This window comes from Malus domestica, chromosome 12 (assembly GCF_042453785.1).
Source record: "Malus domestica chromosome 12, GDT2T_hap1".
Classification (NCBI taxonomy): Eukaryota; Viridiplantae; Streptophyta; class Magnoliopsida; order Rosales; family Rosaceae; genus Malus; species Malus domestica.
The window spans coordinates 24,055,525-24,079,603 of record NC_091672.1 but is presented as its reverse complement, the minus strand read 5'-3'; the positions used below and the strand labels follow the sequence as shown (position 1 = coordinate 24,079,603).

The following is a 24,079-nucleotide window of genomic DNA, read 5'->3' as shown; positions in this document are numbered from 1 at the left end:
CCGGTCCACGGTGAGAGTCTCTCCCACCAGAGTCTGATTATCCTCTGAAATCGTATCCCGACAGTCGAATTCGCGTATTGAAAGCGTATTCAGAGGTCAACTGGTCAACAAATACGTTCAGATACGTATCTGGGTCGTATCGGGTACGCGTGTCGTATCACAAACCGTATATGATACGGGATAAGCCATAAAACTGGCATGTCCGTGCTTCGCAGTGCGGGCAAAGTTCGTTTGACTGACTCTTCCATTCCTTATAAGCTGTGGACTTTGTTGGTCTATCTTAATTTCTGTGGCCATCCAATCTCAAGTGTTTTTTCTTACATTTGATAAGACTTCTTCTCTTTTGTGCAGATTAAACTTTGGTTTTCTGGTTTTCCGTTTGTCTTTGAACAATGATGGAGCATTCACGTACTATTCGTCATTTGGTTTTGTTGAAATTCATGCCTGGCTTCTTTCTCTTAGTCTTATACATGATGAGCACATGTCAGGAATCTGCAGCATTTCCCAGCCCTACCCTGCTTGGAAACGAATCTGATCGCTTAGCTTTGCTAGACTTGAAGAAAAGAATAACTGAAGATCCCCTCAGTGTCATGAGCTCATGGAATCATTCCATCCACTTCTGCAATTGGGTAGGCATTACATGCCACCGTGCCACCCAAAGAATCTTGATTCTGGACCTGGGAGATAAACAATTGGTAGGCTCCATTCCACCTTCCATTGGGAATCTTACTCGTCTAATTGAAATAAGCTTGGGAAGCAACAAATTTCATGGTGAAATTCCTCAAAAACTGGGTCGTCTGCATGCCCTGGAAAGTCTCAACCTGTCTTCCAATTCTTTAGGCGGGAAAATTCCGACTAATATGTCCCACTGTACACAACTAAGAGTTTTTTATCTTAATTCCAATAAGATTATTGGGTCGATTCCACACCAACTCAGTTCGTGGTTGAGTTTAACTGTTCTACATCTTGCACTTAATAATCTCAGTGGAACCATCCCAGCTTAGATAGGAAACTTTTCTTCTTTGAGGAGTCTTAGACTTGGCCGCAACAATGTTCAAGGAAGCATACCAAATGAGCTCGGGCATATAACAACCTTGAAGACATTCTCAGTTGGGCAGAATAATTTGTCTGGTATGCTCCCTTCTTCAATTTATAATATTTCTTCCATATACATTTTCAGTGTTACTGGAAACCAACTACATGGAGAGCTACTATCAAATCTCGGCATCTTGCTTCCTAATCTCGTAGAATTTTACTGTAGTATCAACAATTTCACAGGAAATATTCCTGTATCATTGTCAAATGTTTCCAGACTTCAGAGGATTGATTTTGGTGGAAATGATTTCACGGAGACTGTCCCTGGAGAAAGTCTCGGAAGCTTGCGAAGCTTAACTGTGCTAAACTTTATAGACAATCGACTGGGAAATGGAAAACTTGGTGATTTGAGTTTTCTCAATTTCTTGACTAATTGTACTAGTCTTCAACACCTGGGTCTTAGCTATAATCGTTTTGGGGGAGAAATCCCGAGATCCATATCCAACCTTTCGACCCAACTGCAAATTCTTTTTCTGGCGGGTAATTTGTTACATGGAAGCCTCCCAAACGGCATTGGAAATCTTATAAACCTTATCAATCTAGATGTAAGTGAAAACTATTTGGCGGGTGTTGTCCCTGAATAAATTAGGAAGCTTGAGAAGATAGGGAAACTGTATTTGTATGATAACAAATTTTCCGGGCCAATTCCATCTTCCCTGGGTAATATGATTCATTGATAGAGCTTTACATGCACATAAACAGTTTTGAGGGAGGTATACCTCCAAGTCTTGGAAACTGCCAGAACCTGTTAGTACTTACACTTTATAATAACAATCTAACGGGCAACATACCTCAAAAGCTTATGGAGCTTTCAACCCTTTCAATTGGTTTAGACCTGTCTGACAATTATTTGACTGGTTCACTGCCAAGTAAAGTGGGTGATCTGGTGCATCTCACACTGCTAAATGTATCAAACAACAAGTTATCAGGTGAAATCCCCAGCACCCTCAGCAGTTGTACTAGTTTGGAAGGCCTCTTCTTAGACGATAACAAATTTGAAGGAACAATTCCTCAGTCTCTTAAAGATTTAAAGGGCTTGGAAGAACTTGACATTTCAAGCAACAACTTATCCGAGCAGATTCCTGAAGTCATAGGCAAACTTGGAGCACTTAAGTATCTCAATCTTTGGTATAATGATTTTGAAGGTGAGTTGCCTAAAGCAGGAATTTTTTCAAATGTCAAAGGTGCCTCAGTTCTTGGAAATCATAGGCTCTGTGGTGGCATCCCACAATTACATCTACCTACATGCCCCAAAAATAAACACCATTCATCTCGAGGACTACTTTCCCCAAAAGTGGTCATCCCTATATCTTGTGCACTTGCATTCATAATTGCTCTATCATGCTTCTTTGGTGCTCGTTCAATGCTGAAAAAATCAAGAGGTGGACTTGTAACTTCACGTTCTTATAAGGATTGGAAATTAGGTGTTTCGTACTCACAACTTGTTGAATCGACTAACGGTTTCTCTGTAGATAATTTGATTGGTTCAGGAAGTTTTAGTTCTGTTTATAAAGGGGTAATTCCTAGCGATGGAACGGTAGTTGCTGTTAAGGTATTAAACCTTCAACAACAAGGAGCGTCCAAGAGTTTCAATGATGAATGCAAAGCTTTAAGAAGTGTCAGGCATCGAAATCTTGTCAAGATCATAACTGCATGCTCAAGCATTGATAATCATGGTACAGACTTCAAAAGTCTAGTCTTCGAGTTCATGCCAAATGGAAATCTTGACTCATGGTTGCATCCTAGAGATGAGGAGCAATCTCCAAGTAAGAGATTGAATTTTATGCAAAGATTGAACATAGCCATTGATGTTGCTTCTGCGTTAGACTATCTCCACAACCATTGTGAAACGTCCATTGTTCATTGTGATCTAAAGCCGAGCAATGTCCTTCTTGATGAAGACATGGTAGCCCGTGTTGGGGACTTTGGTTTAGCAAGGTTCCTCATGGAAGCATCAAATGATCCATCCCTCAATCAAACAATGTCATCGCAACTAAAGGGTTCTGTAGGTTACATTCCTCTAGGTATGAGATTCCATCATTCTAATTTCTTTTTTTTCGGTTCTTATTAACTTATTACTAAAAACCAAATTAAATTCTATTTATTAAAGATATACCATTGACTTTTTTCCTAGAAACAATTAACATTAATCTGAAATAAGATATCAATTCTAATAGTCAATTGCATATGACATCTTATTATCTATATGTATGTCAGGGTAGAGTACGGCATGGGAGGCCAAGTTTCCATACTGGGAGATGTTTACAGCTACGAGATACTCTTGCTAGAAATGTTCACAAGAAAAACACCTATTAATGACTTGTTCATCGAAGGTCTAAGCATTTACAAATTCGCAGCCATGGCTTTGCATGACCATGTCATGGATGTTGTTGACCCTTCATTGCTCCTCAACCTAGAAGCTGATGGTGGTGTTAACGATGACAGATATGAAAGCACTGTGCTGCCAAGACGTAACAATCACGGAGTGGTGAAAGCAAAAAAGGTAAAGGAATGCTTGTTGGCTGTGATGTAGATAGGACTCTCCTGCTGTGCAGTATCACCAAGGGAACAAATGCGTCTGAATATGGTTGTCGGAAAAATGAGTGCAATTAGGGACTCGTACCTCAAAGTTCAAGAAGGCTAAAGAAGGACAAATATATGCTGCTTGTGGTTTTTCTTTTCTTGTTTTTCTCTACTTTTCTTGTCATCGCTTTGAACCTTGCCTTTTTATGTTAGCAATTGTTTTCTACGGAAAAAGTTTTCATTTGTATGACTTGCAACTTTCAAATTCTTATTTGTGTGGAGCTATTTATAATTGTCTTGGTTATGTCAATCTTGTTTAGAATCTAATAAACTTAATGCTTAAGCAGTTTATAACATTTCAGTTTCATATATATATATATATATTGTAGGATGTGCGTTATGGTTGTGACAGATGATGAAAGATTTGCTTCAAGGCATGTATAAATAAATATGTTGTCTTCCATACTCTATTCGTCCCGTACAATGTGCAAAAGGATATGCGAATAAGCCTTGTAGATACAGTTAAGATTTAACTAGAAACTAATACTACAGATTTAGTTTTTAGACTATCGTTGTTTCAAAAAATCGGAGTATAAAGATAATTCTCACTTTTTTTCTTCTCTCTAGCCTTGATATCACTTTCATGAATTTCTATTTTGTTTCGTGTTCTCTCTAAAACATTTGATTTAGTTGATTTTATAGGCAAATGAATAAGCTAGTATGACTCAAAAACCGATTATTCCATTCTTTTATATTTTCCGCAAATAAATTTAATATATTATATCAGATCATTCCCATTTACAACATAAAATTGATAAATAAGAAAAACAAATTTTGTTGTATGAATTTTTTTTTAAACAAACAATATTATCGATGGAAAAGTGGGCTAAGCCTCACCTTAGACTAGTAATAATATAGTTCAAATTCGTTTTTAGCGAAAGTCAAACTTAAAACCTCTCAACTTACAGTTTATGAAGAATATTATTAGGTAATAATATTAAGCGACAATTTTTAATTGAAACTTAAAAGGTACAAAAAAATAAAATAAAATAAAAATAAAAAACAATCACCCCTATCCGATTCTCTCTCAGTCAGCCAGCCGAGCCCAACTCCCCCAATCGGGCCAATCTCCTCTTAGAGTAGCATCCCTTCATCCGAGTCCTCTCCAGCTATCTTCAGTAAGCTTTGCTCTTTTCGCTTCTCGTTCTTCCTCTCTAGTTTTCGCATATGTAGAAAACTGCTGCTGTATTTTGATTATTTCCATCTAAAATTCAAATTTCTAGTTGAATGCGCATTTGATTACCTGTTTTAGGGTTCCTGTTCTGTTCAATTTATTAATCGTTTCATCTATTTACACAGCATGTTTAATTCTCACAATTTTTTTTCTGTTATGGGAATTAGGCAAACATCGCAATGTCACAGCCCGTCCTGGAATTTTAATTCCGAGGACGTGAAAAGATGAAAATGCCCTTAAACGGGACTAAGGGGCGAAAATTTAACAATTGGTTTTACTTAAAGTTCCTAAGTTATTTGGTTTTAGGAACTTAAGCTAGGCTTAAGTTTGGATTTTTATGTTGGAATTTATGAAATTGGGATTGGGTTGGACACGTGGGATCCCCACACCTCAAAACCCTCCCCATAACCCGTAACATTGTCTCTCTCTCTCTCCTCCCTCACGAAACTCTCAGTTCTCTCTCCCTCTCCTTCGAACTCACACGGACCACCACAAAACCACCCTAAATCTATACCAACGACGAATCTAAGACCACCATTGGAACCCTGAAGACTTCACGAGCACGATGGTATCCATTTCAGGTAAGTTCTACTTCGGAAACCCTAGTTTTTAAGGTCCCGTGTTTATGTACTGTTCATGATCTTTTAAATGGTTACGTTTTAGGCTAAAACAAGATCACAGCGAGCTTTAGAAAGTCCCAAGGAAGCTCGGAGTACTTCGTTTGAAGGATTTGGACGTCGGGATCACGTGGTTCCATTTTGGCCGAATTTCTTGGGAATTTTCCGGTGAGATTTCTTGATTTTTAGAGCCTTAAAGTAGTGTATTGTGATTCTACATGTTTGGGGCTTCAATTTGATATATTATACGAAGAAAATGGGTGAAAAACGAAGGAGAACAAGGCATTTGAAAAATGCCCAGAATCCGGCCACCGGAGAAAAACCAGTCCGGCGAACTCGCGAGGAAGAAGGTGCGCGTGGGCGCGCGTGGACCCTTGCCTTCCTTGGCGCGTGGGGGCGCGTGCTACAGTAAAAAATTATTTTAAAAATATGTCGACGTCCGTGACGTCGAGTAGATCACTGTGGTATATTCATATACCCAAATTGAGCACCGTATGAGAAATTTATTAAGGATTGTTGGTTAGGTGTTCGAATAACGTTTTATAGTTTTTGCATTAGGTGAAAATGTGAATTGATGATCCGACCGTTGGATGGTAATGAAATTTTAGGATGTTATCCTAGAGATATATTGTGGACCTCTGGAAGTTATGGATTTAAAATCTGAGTGGCAGATCTTCCGGATCGATCTACGTAGTGACGTATTTTATATAAGTTATATATTCTATCGATATGAATTCTGAGGTTGGATTTGATTACTGTTCTAGGTGGCGATCGTCATGACGCCTTGGCGTATTGTGCTAGGGAGTTGTAGGGCGAACTCCAGGTGAGTGGGCAGTTTTGTTTTCCGTATATATATATACTTGACGTTTTCCCAGAAATTGAAATTTAATGAAAGTATGCTTTAAATGCAATGTATAAAATTATATGAAAAGTATATTGAAATGTGAATTGAGATGCCATGCATAAAAGTATATGAAAAGTATATAGAAATGTGAATCGAATTGCCATGCATGAAATGATATGAAAAGTATGAATTGAGATATGATGCATATGAATGAATGGTGCGGCGGACGCACAGGTGAGTATCAGGTGAGTATTTAATTACTGTTATGATGATGTTGATATATATTGAGCTCAAATCCTGCACCATGGTTTAGTGCTTATAGTATTCACCGCATCGCACGCTCGCCTTGGATCCAAGTAGATGCTGGTCGCACAGTCCACGCGGAGTGGGTGCGACGGGCCAGTCGTAGAGTGTTAGTGAGATTTCGACTGGTGGGTGACCTTAGATTATGTGCACAGATGATTGATGAGAAAGCACTAGAGCGTAACTTGTGTGCAGAAGGCCGGACAGGTCACAGAGGTGACTCCGGCAGAGTGAGAGTGATAGATTTTGAGCTCTAGGTTCAACCGTACAGGGCCATTAGAGGGCCTCCGGTTGATTACTTCTTGCACCTGATATAATTATTGTTGATGCATTCATACTTAACTGTTGAATTCCGACATGGCATGGCATATTTGTATTGAACAATGTTGAGTTAATGAATTGAAGTTTTGAGATTATATATGTATATTTATATTTTACATTTCTGGGAAAGTATACAAGTTTTACGGAGAGGGGTTACAATGTTTTGAGAAAAGTTGGATTTGAAAAGAATTTGTTTTACTGACCCACTCAATTTTGGTTTTGCGCCCCTCCAGGTTAAAGAATAGCTGAGGTGTGGTGGCTACGAGGAATTCAGCGGGGTTCTGACAGAATGGATCAAATTAGGACTCACCTTCGGGTGTATCAACTTATAAATGGTATCTTAAAGCTTCCGTACTGTGCAAATGGTTACGTCACTCTCACGTGACGGCCAGCATGCCCTCCTTCGGGACGGGGTGTGTCACGCAAGCACCCAGAAGTTGACAGAGTAATTAGAAATTAAAAATTTTGGATTTTTTGGGTTTTTTGGGTATTGGAGTTATGGGGTTTTTTGGGTATTGGATTTTTTGGGTTTTATTATTTTTGTGCATAGTTGTAAAAGAGTTTGCAAATATTCGTAGTTGATCGATTAGTTGCATGATTTGTGAATATAAACATCCTACAATTTGGCATGAAATTGTTAAAAAGTATGCAGATTTGCAAATTGGTTGAGTGTCGAAACTTTTGAATGTGCATTAGCGTTAACAATTGATGCAGGAGCATCTGAGGGGCACTCGAAAGCTAAGTCGGCTGCCAGCCAGCTAGGCTAGGATTCTAGTTAATTTGGGGATAGAGTTTTTATCATTTGGATTCTGTTTCTACTGTGATTTGGCCCTATTTGATCCGCTGGACAGAAGCTTATTTTACCCTGTTGTTGCAGGAACATGGCGAAGCATCATCCTGACTTGATTATGTGTCGGAAGCAACCTGGAATAGCTATTGGAAGGTTGTGTGAAAAGTGCGACGGTAAGTGTGTAATTTGTGACTCTTATGTGCGCCCTTGCACGCTTGTTCGGGTTTGCGATGAGTGCAACTATGGATCTTTCCAGGGAAGGTGTGTTATTTGTGGTGGGGTTGGAATTTCTGATGCTTATTACTGCAAAGAGTGTACTCAGCAGGAGAAAGATAGAGATGGCTGCCCGAAAATTGTGAATCTGGGAAGTGCCAAAACAGATCTGTTCTATGAACGGAAAAAGTATGGTTTCAAGAAAAGATGATAATTAGCAGGTCATGTTTTGCTTAGCTTCGGGAAATCATTTTGTTTTGTTCATCATTGAGGCTTAGCCAATATTACAATCAGGTATTTTTCTTAGGAAACTTGCTTGTTACTGCTTGTATGTTTGACTGTTGTACTTTCTCGTTCGATGTGTTTCCAACCTACTCTCATTATGTGGCTAGTCTAATTAAGGAGTTAATGACTTCCATAATTCTAACTCGTAATCTTTGTATGTGGCATGCATCTATGGATGTTTGAACTCCTCGGTGTTCTTGGAGCTTTGTTAATCCAATTTCATATGTGATTTAAGATTCAGTAGATGAACTCGGCATTTCCTTTTTATCTTCTACTGAAATTGTGAAATGGATGTATGAATTGGGGACTCCATGCTAAAGATTGCTCAGTAAGTCGATGCTACTCTTTAAAATCTTTCAAAATCTCAATTGAATACACCCCCGCTTATTAATTTTGGCTAGGTAGTGTTCCCCTGAGATTAGGGTAGTCAAAAGAACAGATCCCATTACTATGCGATTCAAAACTTATGGTCTACAAATGAACACCTTTGTTAGATGATCCGGCCATTCAGATTTCGATCAAGCTCTATGGAATGTGAAGAGTCATATAAGTGTGAATTTACAAAAATATTATTCATTTCTCTTCTTAAGAACATAGATCATTTGCGTGAGCGAGATTATTGGAAAACATGTATTTCAATATGTACGTATGAGTATAATACATTTTTAGTACATTAGAGTTGTTAAATGTATATTTCAACGAATCATTATGACGTGTACGACAAACAGAAGCACACAAATTTACTAATGAGGATAAATAATCAACAAATAGTTTTATTGTTGGTCGCCACACAAGTTCAAACCTCATTGGATTTCCCACTTCATGCATAAAAGAATTGAGACACGTTGAGTTGTTGAGGTCAGAAGAAGATACAAATTCGTTTTAACACAATTAAAAGCGTTTTAAGAAAAAATGTTTGGTTTTTTGTTAAAATGATTTCTGAAATTGACATAACTTCTCACTTTGGTCCCAATGATTTATAATCGATAGAAATGGTCCATAAAATTGCTCATCGTCAATCATTATGGTTATTTCGTGAAAAATCTTAATTAAATTGAGAGTATTTTTGTCAAATCAACCTCTCCACTTGAACTAATGGTTTTTTCAATTTCCCTGAGATTTTGCACAAAAAATCAAAATAATTGCCGGTTGACAATCACATGGATTACTTTTATTAATTTTAAATCTCAAATAACCATTTTGGTTAAAAAACCACAATGTTTTTTAGTTCTAAAAGTAGGTAAGTACTTTTTTAGGGTTTACTTGTTTTTTTACTAAAAACTGTTTTCAAAAATATTTTCACTAAAAACGCTTTCAGTTATTTGAAAAGCACTTCTAAACGAGTTTTTTTTTTATCTCTGCTCCACATAGAAGCCACCACAACCATCATTGGCTGGTCAAAAATGCCAATGGGCAACACCAGGATACCCTTTCCTCCTAAAAGATGATCACTTGCAGCAATTGATACACGTCATGAACCAATTTTCTCAATTCAAGCAGTGCAGCAAATTCTCCCATCACTTAAAGTCAAGGCAAATTTGTCACCTACCCTTCAACTTCACTGCAATCAGCAATCGCTTGGAGCTGCACCCCACTTTATTATTTTCTCCCATCATCACACATGCTAGTGACTAGTTTAGTGACTAGGAATGGGAAACAGATTGAGATCAAGTTCAAGTTAGTCTAACTAGTGATACGATGAAGCAGTGTTGATCTTCATTTGTAAGTTTAAGGTCCTGGGTTTGATTCACATTAATAGCGAGAACATATTATTTTTTGTGTTGAGTTTAATATCTAGTAAGTGGTTGACCCATTGTGTGGCCTAAACCAGCCACTTAAATGCAGAATAATGTTGTATCCAAAAAGTTCTTTTAGCCCCCCTCCCTTAGAATAGATTATCCTCTTTAGATGAGTCTTTCATGCAATAGAAATGCTACCTCAAGTAAATTGTATACTATTGTATGGAAGAACAATATGGTTAACCGCTATCCAACTCAATAGTGGTCTGTTTACTTACCAAGAACGAGAATGTAAGTAAGTATAATTCTCACTCCTGACATCATGAGTTTACTAAAATGCAAGGAATAAAAAGGTAGCATAATCCCTTATTAACTCATCCGAAAAGTAAGTACGCATACCCTAAAGTATAACTGAAAAAAGAGTTCCGTCTCATCGAAATAGTCCAGTTCAAGCCAAACCAACAACTGACAACCAAAGCATCCATCCTTCACACTTCTTTTGTACTTGGCCATTTAACTTTCCCACTTGCACCAATGCAAACATTGCCTATTTAGAAAGATATCCCTCCCCCGAGGGTTTAACCTCCCCACCACCACCACCCAAAACCCAAAAACGATGACTTGGCTTCACACAATCCCTCCACTTGGCAGCCTGGAGACGTGTTGCCCTACGAGACAAAACCCACCAAGATCCTTCATCCGGGCAGCCTCAATTTCCCCTTTCCTCCTTCCTCTCCCACCACTTTGAACACTTCATACTCCTCTGGCTTCACTACGAGACAAAACCCACCGAGATCTTTCAGTTATATACATCCCCCCTCACCTCCTCTGTTTTCCTCTCTCTCTCTCTGAAAAAACAAAATGCATGAACCTTGCTCTCGAAGTATCCTCACCCATTAGCATTACTTGCCCACAAAGCAAATCAAAAACCAAAATTCCAAAAGAAATCCCCCACCCTTCGAATCCCACCTCCTATTTAATCCCACACATCTCTCTGTTTTTCGTCGCCATTAAAACCCCAGAAAGCTTTGCTGTTTTTGTTTTGGTTATGACAAACGGCTCTCACAGCGGCAATGCGTCGAACACATTCGAGGCATTCTACGAGGGCTGGCTAGTCCAGCAAGAACACTTCCTCGATGAGCTCTTATCGGCCCAGCAGACGATCGACGAGGCCCGAGATGAAGACCTCCGAGATTTGGTGTCTCGGGTTCTCTTCCATTACCAGCAGTATTACGACGAGAAATCGCGACTTGGACAGCGGGATGTTTTACTGGTTTTCTCGCCGACGTGGTATACTTCCTACGAAAGGAGCCTGCTTTGGATTGCCGGGTACAAACCGGGTATCGTATTCCGGCTCGTGACCGAGTCGGTGCCCGATTTGAGCGACCAGCAGCGGGTCAGGATGGCCCGGCCGAGGGAGGCGACCCGGGTCGAGGAGCGCGCGCTCACCGACAAGCTCGCCAAGATTCACGAGACCGTGGCGGCGCCGCCGTTCATGGATGCGGTGCGGCGGTACGGGAGGGCCAGGCACGGGGATATCGTGGAGGACGACGCGGTGATCAAGTCCCTTAAGTCGGCATTGGAGACCGTGGTGGAGAATGCCAACTTGCCGAGGACGACGATGGCGATGAAGCTGGTGGATTTGCTAAGCTCGGGGCAGGCAGTGAGGTTTTTGACGGCGGTGATGCAGTTTCAGTTAAGGATTCGGAGTTTGAGGTTGGAGAGGGACGCCGAGAAGCAGCGGGAAATGAGCGGAGGCGGTGGTGGTTGGAATCCAATTAGTAGTAGGTGGTAGAATTGGGAATTTTTATTTGACATCTAATTTAAATTTAAATTATTAATTATTTATTTTACCTTATTGCATAATTACTATTAAGTACAAAATAAAATTAATAATAAAACTTAAATTTATCAATAAACCCATTAAATCCTATCATTACTTCTTGTTTATCATACGTTCATCCCGGCTAAAACCCTAATAACTCTTGTAGAGAAAAATAAATTTTTTTATTGATGAATTGCGATTTTGAAGTTTTGAATCCTCTAATAAAGTACGACTCAAAACACCAAAAGACTTTTACTGTTTGTATGCACCCAAAACACCAAAAGACTTTTACTGTTTGTCTGTGCCGCAAAACTTTTTGCAACACTTTTGATTAGATAATTCAAGCTTAGAGTTTTATGTGTCTAAAAAATTCAATTAGAGATGTGATTTTATAAAGGGAATGGGTATAAATATAATTTAACATTTTGAATTGAGTTTGAAATAGTAGTTTAGGTAATAAATTTGGGTTTAAAGAGAGATTAATTCTGTAATAAAAAACAATATGGGTGAAAAGAGTAAGTTAGGTATAGAAATAGGTTACATGGGTTCAAACAAAATGTATGGTGGGTTTAAAGAGAGATTAATTTGAGTTTTATATTTTGGAGGAAAATGTATGGTGGGTTTGGCTATAATTTTGATTATGGATGGTAATGGTAATTTTGAGATGTGCATTATGTTATATTTAATAAGATTGCATTTCGCAATGGAGCTTGGATGATGAAAATGTTTTTTAATATAATTGATATAAACTAAAGTTTTGAACTTAGGACAGAGTAAATTTAAATTTGAAACGCAGTGAATATGATGTAATTTGTTTTAGTTACAAAGAAAAATGATACTTTATAAGTTTTCCATAAATGGGGGTAAGGCTAGCCGACATTCACCTCTTCCAGACCCTGCGTAAAGCGGGAGCCTTGTGCACTGGGTACGATCTTTTTATAAGTTTCGATTAGACATCAAAAATATTACTAAAGGGTATGATCTTAGGAATGTATGGTCAATAGAATGAGACTCACTAGAAATATTACTAAGAAAGGTATGATCTTTGGAATGTATAGTTAATAGAACGAGACTCGACTAGACTTCTACTCGTACTTTTCCTCCGCTTGGAGTCCAATTAGATCAAATTCCAATCGCTTAAGGAAAGGTTCCTGGATGATCAAGAGAACAAAACTTGATTAGACACTTCTAGTCAAACTTTTCTCCCACTTGGAGGCCAATTTGACCAAACTCCAAGCACTTAAGAGCAACATTTTATCTTATGAACGACAATTGTTGATTAAAAATGTCTTCGAAACTCATGGGTGTGTAACGGCTCCCTTGGCCTTGAGGGGGAGAAGACGACATTTTGGAAGGTTACAGTCAAAGATGTAACTACTTATGACATTTAGCAGCCCGTTAAAATCTTATCCTACAAAACCCAACAGCTTTTGGTGGTAATTTTGCTTTTGCTTCTGTTGTGGTATGATAATCTGGTCAATACAGACGCCCTAGGCAAGCTTTCCTTCGACCCAACCACCGAGTTTTAGCAATCTTTGGACATTATGCCGGGGGCGCACAAGCCCAGGTATGGCGCTTTTTTGGCGAATAATTTGGGGGTCTGCTAGGATCATTTATTTGTCTTTCAGAACTATACCGATACAATGTCTAAAAACAACGATTTATAAGGCGTCCTTACTTTTGGTTGTCAATGGATGAATTCACTTCATCCCTTTTGACATCAGACAACCTTGTTATTAATGAAAGAAACTTGCGGAGGGAGTTGAGATTCAGAGAAGTTACACTACAGACGGCTTCGCTGGGTTGATGCAGCTGGCCTGAAGCTGGCAATGCCAGTGACTTCCCTACCGGTGACCAAGGCGTTGATGTCATACGTGCCTTCAAATGTGTAGATGGGTTCCAAATCACCGAAAGCCTGTAAGGTGACCTCAAAATGAATGCATTTAAAAGGTGACAGAAATAACTAAAAGGTGTACATATATAACAAACGACCTTCGCAAAAGAAACAGCCTCTCAATGGCACGTTTAAGATCCAACGCAATCAGATTCCTACGCTAAAAGAGTCAATAGCAAACTTTACCTAATCATTTACTGACAAAGGTAGGACAGAGGAATAGGTATACAAGTCAATAAGACGCAGCAAATTTAAAATCAATCCTATCATTGCCTTCGAGTCGTAGCTTCAAAGTTCATCTAAAGATTCTAAATATAAAATTTTAAATCCACAGATAAGCAGGAAGTTACCTTTGCAACAAGAAAATCAGATAAGATTCCATTGCCACCAAGTAATTCCCTCCCTAGAGCAACCGTTTCCCTTGCCCTCAGAGTGATCCATGACTGAAAATTGCACCCATTTAGTATTTTGAATATTTTGAATGTTTAAGCAATAGGATAACTAAATGCATCAGGACGTCATTTTTTCTTACCTTCCCCGTGCTAGCATGACCTGGAGTCATTTTACCCGCCTCATACATCTTGCAGAGGCGCCAGCCTATAAGAACCATAGCTTGAACATTACCAAGCATACGGACAAGTTTCTCTTGGTTGATCTGGAAAGCTGCAAGAGGGGCTCCAAATTGTTTCCTCTCCTTCAGATACCTTTCAAATCCTTATAATTTAGACTTAATACAGAGGAAACTTGAATTACGGTAGCTTTGAAGAAGATGAAGCATAAAAAAGCAATAGGCCCAGACAATATACCAATCGAAGTGTGGAAACTTTTGGGAGAGACAGGTATAACATGGCTCACTGACCTTTTCAATAGGATTTTGAAAACGAAGAAGATGCCAAATGAGTGGCGAACGAGCACTTTGGTGCCTATCTACAAGAACAAGGGCGACGTACAAAATTGCATGAACTATAGGGGTATTAAGCTAATGAGTCATACAATGAAGCTCTGGGAGAGAGTCATTGAGCATAGATTGAGGCAAGAGACACGGGTTTCGGACAACCAATTCGGGTTCATGCCAGGGCGCTCAACCATGGAGGCAATCTATCTCTTACGAAGATTGATGGAAAGATATAGAGATGGGAAAAAGGATTTACACATGGTCTTTATAGATTTGGAAAAAGCGTATGATAGGGTCCCAAGAGACATTCTTTGGAGGATTTTAGAGAAGAAAGGAGTACGAGTAGCATATATCCAAGCTATAAAGGATATGTATGAAGGAGCAAAGACTGCCGTAAGAACTCATGAAGGACAAACCGAAAGCTTCCCCATAACTGTAGGATTACATCAAGGCTCATCCTTAAGTCCTTACCTTTTTGCGTTGGTAATGGATGAGTTAACAGGACATATTCAAGATGATATTCCTTGGTGTATGCTTTTCGCAGACGATATAGTGTTGATAGATGAAACTCAGGAAGGGGTAAATGCAAAGCTTAACCTTTGGAGAGAAGTGTTGGAATCTAAAGGTCTTCGCCTAAGCCGATCAAAGACAGAATATATGGAGTGCAAGTTCAGTGCAAATGGAGGCCAAAACGAGTTAGGGGTGAGGATCGGAGATCAAGAAATACCAAAAAGCGACCGTTTTCGTTACCTAGGATCTATCTTGCAAAAGAACGGAGAATTAGATGGAGATCTCAACCATAGAATACAAGCTGGATGGATGAAGTGGAAGAGTGCATCCGGTGTGTTGTGTGACCGCCGTATGCCATTGAAGCTCAAGGGAAAATTTTATAGGACGGCAATAAGGCCGGCGATGCTGTATGGCACAGAATGTTGGGCGGTGAAACATCAACACGTACACAAAATGGGTGTAGCGGAGATGAGGATGCTTCGTTGGATGTGTGGGCACACGAGAAAGGATAAGATTAGGAATGAGGATATCCGGGGTAAAGTAGGAGTAGCCGAAATTGAAGGAAAGATGAGAGAAAATCGGTTACGGTGGTTTGGACATGTGCAAAGAAGGCCTACTGACGCTCCGATTAGAAGATGCGACTATGGGACAGAGGTTCAGGGCCGAAGGGGTAGAGGAAGACCTAGGAAAACTTTGGAAGAGACTCTAAGAAAAGACTTAGAGTACTTGGATCTAACGGAGGACATGACACAGGATCGAGCACAATGGCGTTCTAAGATTCATATAGCCGATCCCACTCAGTGACTTGGATTTTCCAAGTCTCCAATCGAGAAGTTTTCCTCACTCGGGAAATTAAGGGAACACTACCCCAACCTACATGCTCCACTCAGAAAGCTTCAACATACAAGCTTCAACAAAAGAAAATTCAAAGAACTTAGCGAAGAAGGCTTTGGTGTATTTAACACAATACGTTGAAATGAAGGAAAGCTTATTTATTGATATCCCCGAGCTACAAATATGTACATATACATGAGTCAAAATAAACACACAAGACGGAGCCTTCACAAAGGTTGCTTAGGAGAAGTCTCAGCAGTCAGTAGAGCCCCAGAAAGAGAAGGCACCGGAGGGGGATCATTTGGAGCCTCAGTACTGGACAGAACCCTAGAAGGAGGAGGCATCAGAGGTTGATCATTCGGAGCTTCATTACGCGGTACAGCCCCAGAAGACGAAGGCAATAAATGCCTTTGGAACAAACCCACAAATCTCTGATGATCAAGTAAAACCTGACCATCAGTTTCCTTCATCTGGTCAAGCTTCCTCTTCATGTTTGTAGCATAGTCATGTGCGAGCCGGTGCAACTGTTTATTCTCATGCTTGAGCCCTCTAATCTCCTGTTTGAGACTCATCACTTCAGCCGCCAAGGATTCAACTTGGCGGGTTCGAGCAAATAGGCGTTGGGCCATATTAGACACAGAACCTGCACACTGAACACTGAGAGCCAACGAATCCTTAACAGCTAACTCATCAGACCGTTTGGAAAGTAGTCTGTTATCTTTGGGAGTGAGAAGGTTCCTGGCCACCACCGCAGCGGTCATATCATTCTTCATCACGGAATCCCCAACGGTAAGAGGACCAGTAGGGGAGACGAAGGATGGGCGCCATATGTTGTCTGGAGAAGGCGGGGCTGCCTCTTCAACAAGGTTCAAGTCAAAACGACGGTCGGAGGGGCCAGACATTTTCAAAGGTGTTGAAGAGAGAAGAGGTCGGACAAATCAAGATCTTAGAAGTGCAAGAATGAAGCTTCTACTGGTGGAGATTCAAGTGTGCTTTGGAACTTAATGTCAGCCTCTATAAAAATCTGCACTCGACGGAGCTTCGGAAATCGAAGAGGCGCCTGCTCAGAAATCAAAGAGGCGTTTGCTTTCTCAAAAGCTGGGCTGCTTAGAGATCACGAGGGTTGATCTCAGAAATCGAAGAGGCGTTTGCTTTCTCAAAAGTTGGGCTTCTCAAAGACCACGAAGGCCGATCTCAGAAATCGAAGAGGCGCTCGCTTTCTCAAAAGCTGGGCTCCCCAGAGACCACGAGGGCCGATCTCAGAAATCGAAGAGGCACCTACTTTTCCAGCCTTGTCAGCACCCGTCACACGCACACTCAGCTTTGCAGAAATTATGGGCATTCTGTCGAAGACTTCTGGGGAAGTAGAAAACACATGAATCTTACTGTTCAATCACCCACTTCCCACACGCAACAATAGCTCATGGGTACCACAGATAACTTTGCCAAAGTTCTCTGCCAAAGTTGAGCACGTGAAGCTTGCAGCTCCCACTACATCGCTCTGACCAAGAAGGGTAAAAGAATAGCAAAGAAACAGCGCTAACAAAGTTTAGACCCATAAATTTTGAAGGTCTAGCTACCATATTATTACCCACAAGGGTAAAGGAACAGTACTATTGCTGGATAATTGGAAAGTCCCTGTGTGTCAACCTCTGTGCTTCGTGGCAAGGTAGACTAGCAAACATGCCCAACCTTTACTCACATTCGAGAAAACACTCCCAATAAGATTGCTTGCTCCAAAATCGAAGAGGCACCGTCCTCCGAATCTCGAGAGCCAGACTCCCAACATGACTACTTTCTTAAAAATCGAAGAGAGGGTAAAGGAACAGTACCATTGCTGGATAATTGGAAAGTCCCTGTGTGTCAACCTCTGTGCTTCGTGGCAAGGTAGACTAGCAAACATGCCCAACCTTTACTCACATTCGAGAAAACACTTCCAACAAGATTGCTTGCTCCAAAATCGAAGAGGCACCGCCCTCCGAATCTCGAGAGCCAGACTCCCAACGTGATTACTTTCTCAAAAATCGAAGAGACACTGCTCCCCGAATCCTCGAGAGCCAGACCCCCAGCATGATTGCTTTCTCAAAAATCGATGAGGCATCGTTCTCCGAATCAATCGAAGAGGCGCTCGCTTTCTCAAAAGCTGGGCTGCTCAGAGACCACGAGGGCCGATCTCAGAAATCGAAGAGGCACCTACTTTTCTAGCCTTGTCAGCACCTGTCACACGCACACTCAGCTTTGCAGAAATTATGGGCATTCTGTCGAAGACTTCTGGTGAAGTAGAAAGCACATGAATCTTACTGTTCAATCACCCACTTCCCACACGCAACAATAGCTCATGGGTACCACAGATAACTTTGCCAAAGTTCTCTGCCAAAGTTGAGCACGTGAAGCTTGCAGCTCCCACTACATCGCTCTGACCAAGAAAGGTAAAAGAATAGCAAAGAAACAGCACTAACAAAGTTTAGACACATAAATTTTGAAGGTCTAGCTACCATATTATTACCCACAAGGGTAAAGGAACAGTACCACTGCTGGATAATTGGAAAGTCCCTGTGTGTCAACCTCTGTGCTTCGTGGCAAGGTAGACTAGCAAACATGCCCAACCTTTACTCACTTTCGAGAAAACACTCCCAACAAGATTGCTTGCTCCAAAATCGAAGAGGCACCGTCCTCCGAATCTCGAGAGCCAGACTCCCAACATGACTACTTTCTCAAAAGCGAAGAGAGGGTAAAGGAACAGTACCATTGCTGGATAATTGGAAAGTCTCTGTGTGTCAACCTTTGTGCTTCGTGGCAAGGTAGACTAGCAAACATGCCCAACCTTTACTCACATTCGAGACAACACTCCCAACAGGATTGCTTGCTCCAAAATCGAAGAGGCACCGCCCTCCGAATCTCGAGAGCCAGACTCCCAACATGATTACTTCCTCAAAAATCGAAGAGACACTGCTCTACGAATCTCGAGAGCCAGACCCCCAGCATGATTGCTTTCTCAAAAATCGAAAAGGCATCGTTCTCCGAATCTCGAGAGCCAGATACCACAGACCACTTTTTCAAAGTGCTCTGACAGAGTTAAAACATGTGAAACTGGCAGCTCCCACTACCGTGCTATGACCAAGCAGGGTAAAGGAATAGCATTACTACTTGTTGTTAGGGAGACTCCTATATATGTCGACCTCCATCCCCAACGGACAGGCAGACCTGCAAAAATGCTCAACCTTTCATCATATCTGAGAGGGCACTCCCAACGAAGCCTTTCGAAATATTCAGCTTTCTTTCCCCCCGATAATACCTCTGCAAACAAGCTATACTAGAGCAAGAATATCTCATATCATCAGGGTTAAAAGCAAGAGTATCCCATATCATGCTTTTTCCCTGTCTTTTCCTTTGGCCTTGTTTTTACCTGCAAGACAAGGAGAAAGAGAGCAATCAGTCAGCACTTGGATCAAGCTTCCAGCCAGGAACTGACTGCCTGGAACCCCTTACCTGATTACTTACCTGGCATTGCTCTCGAGTACTCATCTTCAACATCTTATGTTTCCAGGGAAGATTCCGCATCTGCTTGAGGAACAGATAGGGCAAGTGCGAAGGATACAAGGAAGCATGTGGAGACAAGCGTAACAGCACACGTGCCGATACACCCATTACTCTGTCAAAAGCAAAAGTATCCCATATCAGCAGGGTGGAACGTACTCTAGATTTGATGGACTTGTTTTGACCCTCAAATTCTTCAGTCGGCCTTATACTCTGGAGGAAACCAGAAAACCCTCCAGCTCAGTTCAAGAATAAGCCTGTGGAAAGTTACTTCTTCAAAAGCAAAAGTATCTCATATCATCTCTTCTCATTTTTCTTCTCTTTATCCTTCATGCTGCTGCAAGATGGGGAGAAGGTGAACAATCAGTCGGAGCTCTGATTGCTTACCTTGTCTGTCACCTCTTTCAGCAGACCCCCTAGCTCGGCGACTTGGGGGACTCCTACTACATGGTTTGTATCGCGCTTGACCAAGCCTGAGACTACAAGTAAGCTTCAAGTGAAATTGATACATTACCTTGTGCATCTCCACCAGTTAAAGATACCACCCCTGGATGGAGGAAGAGTACTTCCAGAGAAGATGCCACATCTACCTATGAGACAGATAAGGCAAGTCAAGACGACACCACACTCCGATACTTAGAAGTTTCGTGATTACGAGATCATTCTCCCACAATATTTCCTAATGTCATTTGTACTAAATCATTCACTTGTACTCACTAAAGGAGAGCTTGAACCTATGTACTTGTGTAAACCCTTCACAATTAATGAGAACTCTTCTATTCCGTGGACGTAGCCAATCTGGGTGAACCACGTACATCTTGTGTTTGCTTTCCTATCTCTATCCATTTATATACTTATCCACACTAATGACCGGAGCAATCTAGCGAAGATCACAAAAAGCGACCGTTTTCGCTACCTAGGATCTATCTTGCAAGAGAACGGAGAATTAGATGGAGATCTCAACCATAGAATACGAGCTGGATGGATGAAGTGTAAGAGTGCATCCGGCGTGTTGTGTGACCGTCGTAGGCCACTGAAGCTCAAGGGAAAATTTTATAGGACGGCAATAAGGCCAGCGATGTTGTATGGCACAGAATGTTGGGCGGTGAAGCATCAACACGTACACAAAATGGGTGTAGCGGAGATGAGGATGCTTCGTGGGATGTGTGGGCACACGAGAAATGATAAGATTGGGAATGAGGATATCCGAGGTAAAGTAGGAGTAGCCGAAATTGTAGGAAAGATGAGAGAAAATCGGCTCCGATGATTTGGACATGTGCAAAGAAGGCCGACTGACGCTCCGGTTCGAAGATGTGACTACGGGACAGAGGTTCAGGGTCAAAGGGGTAGAGGAAGACCTAGGAAAACTTTGGAAGAGACTCTAAGAAAAGACTTAGAGTACTTGGATCTAACGGAGGACATGACACAAAACCGAGCGCAATGGCGTTCTAGGATTCATATAGCCGACCCCACTTAGTGGGAAAAGGCTTTGTTGTTGTTGTTGTTGTTGTGGAAGATGAGAGAGAGAGAGGGAGAGCGCCACTTAGGCATGTTTTTATACCTGTGACACATATCATAGACCCCCATACAAAAACCAATAGGTTGCCAGGCGACCATGACACGCGAAACAGCAAGAACCTGTATTCAGTGGTTTAAAGCAACATCAAATCAATAAATACTCATGAAGACAGCATTATACGTGTCACTCTCACATGTGTGAGAAATGAGAGACCATAGCACATCTGTTTTATAATAGGGCAACAGAATGAAAATTTTTGCTCCATGCTCTGTAGAAAGAAGATTCAGAGTTATAACTTTGGGATAATGTCGTCATAACTTTGGGATAACGTCATCACAGTATCAAGTCTTCTCTCTCAAAAGGGGAAAAAGAGCCATTACAAAAACCAAGATGAATCTCTAGTCAAGCTTAAACATGTCTTGTTTATTAAACATCAGCTCGAATAAGAAGTAGAATTTATGCCTAAATTACTCTAAGGGGAGAAGATTAAACAAATTGCAATAATGCAGTTTTGCAGCTTACCTTGTTAGTATCCTGAACAGAATTAACACCAGGTAGCCTTTCCATTTTGAACAATGCGTAAACCAATTTTATTTTCTATTTTTGTAGCTGTCAGTCCAGGGGCATTCTTCTTTACTATAAATCTGAAATAGAAGGAGAAAAAAAAAAGCATTCAACATGAGAGTGCTGCTACGGAAAACCATCATGCTAAATTTTGGATGCATCTAGGCATCTAACCACCAAAGCAATTTGGAGGCAAGGCAAGGAGAAACATGATCAGAAAGAAATAATCATAAATTCTGAATAATTTTGAAGCTTAACAAACAAGTTTCGAACACATATTGAGAGGTTGTTCGCATGTTTATGTTTTTACATACCCATTAATCTGATTTGTTGTTGTATTCCTAGCAAAAATAATCAAGACATCAGCAAATGTACTGTTTCCTATCCATCGCTTTTGGCCTTCAAGTACCCAACCTCCTTCCACCTGATGATCCCAACAACACAAGAATACGTGATATAGCATGATCGGCGCCATGACACCCAAAAACCAAAAGAGCATGATAATACCATTTAACAGAAATAAAGAAGCAAATGAGAAGGTTGAAATCCTTGACCTTTGTTGCTGTTGCTCTCAAGGCACTCGCATCACTTCCATAGTCAGGCTCAATCAAACCCTTTAACATGCAGATAAACAGATTTGAGTATCTTGACATTAGCATAAAAAGTTATTAGATACAAATATCATAAAAGAGCATCTTACCCAGCAGGCGACAGTCTTAAATTCAGACAAAGAAGGTAGATATTTCTGCTTTTGAGCCTCCGACCCACATAATGCTATTCTTGACAGTCCAGAAATGTTAACACTAGTTATAAGTCTTGACTTGTCAACAACATCATTTTTTCAGTGAAGGTTTGGTTATTTATAAAACAAAAAGTCAAAAATAAAATTATCCAAATTCTAACCAATAGTAAGCATTGCTGCTGAGGAATGAACCAAGAAGAAAGTGGAACAGCTTGCATCAACTCTAGCAATTTCAGCTGTAGCAAAAGCATTTGCAGTAATAGAAAGACCAGGACACCCATAACCCTGATAGAAAGAAGGCCAAAAGCGAAATTACCAACCACAACAACAACAACAACAACAACAACAAAGCCTTTTCCCACTAAGTGGGGTCGGCTATATGAATCCTAGAACACCATTGCGCTCGGTTTTGTGTCTTAGCGCGATTTCGTTCTGAATTCATTTTCATAAGGATTCGACGTGACTGTGGAGTGCCGGCTGTCGACTACCTGACACCCTCCCCCTCCTCCTTTACCCGGGCTTGGGACCGGCCATGTAAGATAAACTTATTAAGATATGTATTAAGCACCTTGATTGTCCCACCAGCAATGCGCAAAGCACCAAGCTTTGGAATAATTTGAAATGGAAACTCTGCCTTCTCCCAATACTGAGAAAACAAGTTCGCAGATCAATCTCCTTGTTTTTGAATGTATATTAAATAATTAAATATGGACTGTTTTAGCCTTAATATGAAATGCAGAAATGGTTAGAGTAAAAGGGATACCTCTGCCATAATTGGAGCAACGTCTTTCTCCATACACTCTCATACTCTCAACCTAATAGCCTGCTCCTCAGCTGTCAATAGATCATCAATCTGGTAATAATCCGAAGCTGTAAATTTTTAAGGCCAAGAGACAAGATTATGGAAGTTAATTACTGAAGTTGCCCGTTTCTTCAAATTACAAATCAAAATCACAACAACTAAAGAGGTGCACGAGCAATGTACTAAATATTCACAAAGAAATAAAGTAAAAACAAACCAGAATGCAAAAAGTGAGACAAGATGAATACACAAATCCGAAAAATTCGAATCGATAGTCTGGATTCACATAAGTTACATAACAAGAGGAAATCCTGAACTGTTTTACAAAAGACAATTTCTCCATAGACACACATACAAGTTTATCTATACGATATCTATTATATAATGATGGTTAATGCTCTTACTGCAGGGAGGAAAAGTAGAAGCCGGCGTTGCTTGCGGAAAAGCAACTGAGACATCCAATGCAGGGGAATTGAAGTAATTCGTCCTCTCATTATTCTTAAAATCATCTGCAGGACATCAGCAAAACAATAGCAACCATTAAACCGAGTCGAAAATTAGAAATCACAGCCACATACTCAGCTTATAACAATTGCAGAATGCCCAAATCAACAACCAGAAGCTTCAAGTTCAAACCAAGAGCTTAATTCCAAATGCTAACTCAAGAATTAACCCACAAAATAAAAAATCGAAATTTCAGTATAATTTCCATCAAAGTTGTGATCTTTCCAAGTTCTAAGAGATCCCATATGACTGTAATTTGTAAAAAAATAGAATTGTGCAACCCATCATTTCTGATCGTTAAAAATTCATAAAATAAAAACTAAAAAAATTGAACTAAAACCCAATAAAAATTAATTAAATAGCTGAATATTTTACCCTGATACGGCGGAACTGTCATGGTGGTGAGGAGGAAAATTGGCGGAACTGTCATGGTGGTGAGGAGGAAAATTGGGGAGGTCGAGATAGCTACGAGGTTCGAAAGATAATAAT

At 40.4% G+C, this 24,079-nt stretch overlaps 3 protein-coding genes and 1 pseudogene across 3 annotated transcripts; 3 read left to right on the top strand and 1 right to left on the bottom strand.

Annotated features, from left to right (window-relative positions):
• Nucleotides 1-346: 346 nt before the first annotated feature.
• Nucleotides 347-3,760, top strand: LOC103431072 (probable LRR receptor-like serine/threonine-protein kinase At3g47570). The gene is made up of 2 exons (XM_029089876.2): nucleotides 347-3,119; nucleotides 3,318-3,760. Exons 1-2 carry the CDS (start codon nucleotides 1,784-1,786, stop codon nucleotides 3,626-3,628), a joined length of 1,647 nt encoding a protein of 548 aa, XP_028945709.2. The 5' UTR covers nucleotides 347-1,783; the 3' UTR covers nucleotides 3,629-3,760.
• A 982-nt stretch (nucleotides 3,761-4,742) lies between these two features.
• LOC114819941 (PHD finger-like domain-containing protein 5A) lies at nucleotides 4,743-8,361 on the top strand. Its single transcript, XM_029089670.2, has 2 exons — nucleotides 4,743-4,796; nucleotides 7,815-8,361. The coding sequence occupies exon 2, from the start codon at nucleotides 7,819-7,821 to the stop codon at nucleotides 8,149-8,151; it is 333 nt and encodes a 110-aa protein (XP_028945503.1). The 5' UTR covers nucleotides 4,743-4,796; nucleotides 7,815-7,818; the 3' UTR covers nucleotides 8,152-8,361.
• A 2,651-nt stretch (nucleotides 8,362-11,012) lies between these two features.
• On the top strand, nucleotides 11,013-11,759 carry LOC114820025 (protein ZW2-like). The gene has a single exon (XM_029089875.1). It carries the CDS (start codon nucleotides 11,013-11,015, stop codon nucleotides 11,757-11,759), a length of 747 nt encoding a protein of 248 aa, XP_028945708.1.
• A 993-nt stretch (nucleotides 11,760-12,752) lies between these two features.
• Nucleotides 12,753-24,079, bottom strand: LOC103413893 (acyl-coenzyme A oxidase 4, peroxisomal-like; annotated as a pseudogene).

What these genes read in the sequence shown, in the direction of transcription:
- LOC114819941 (XM_029089670.2), top strand. Translation starts at nt 7,819, where the DNA reads ATGGCGAAGCATCATCCTGACTTGATTATGTGTCGGAAGCAACCTGGA.
- LOC103431072 (XM_029089876.2), top strand. Translation starts at nt 1,784, where the DNA reads ATGCACATAAACAGTTTTGAGGGAGGTATACCTCCAAGTCTTGGAAAC. An exon ending in TGTAGGTTACATTCCTCTAG is followed by an intron (nt 3,120 to 3,317) that starts GTATGAGATTCC and finishes ATGTCAGGGTAG; the next exon opens with AGTACGGCATGGGAGGCCAA.
- LOC114820025 (XM_029089875.1), top strand. Translation starts at nt 11,013, where the DNA reads ATGACAAACGGCTCTCACAGCGGCAATGCGTCGAACACATTCGAGGCA.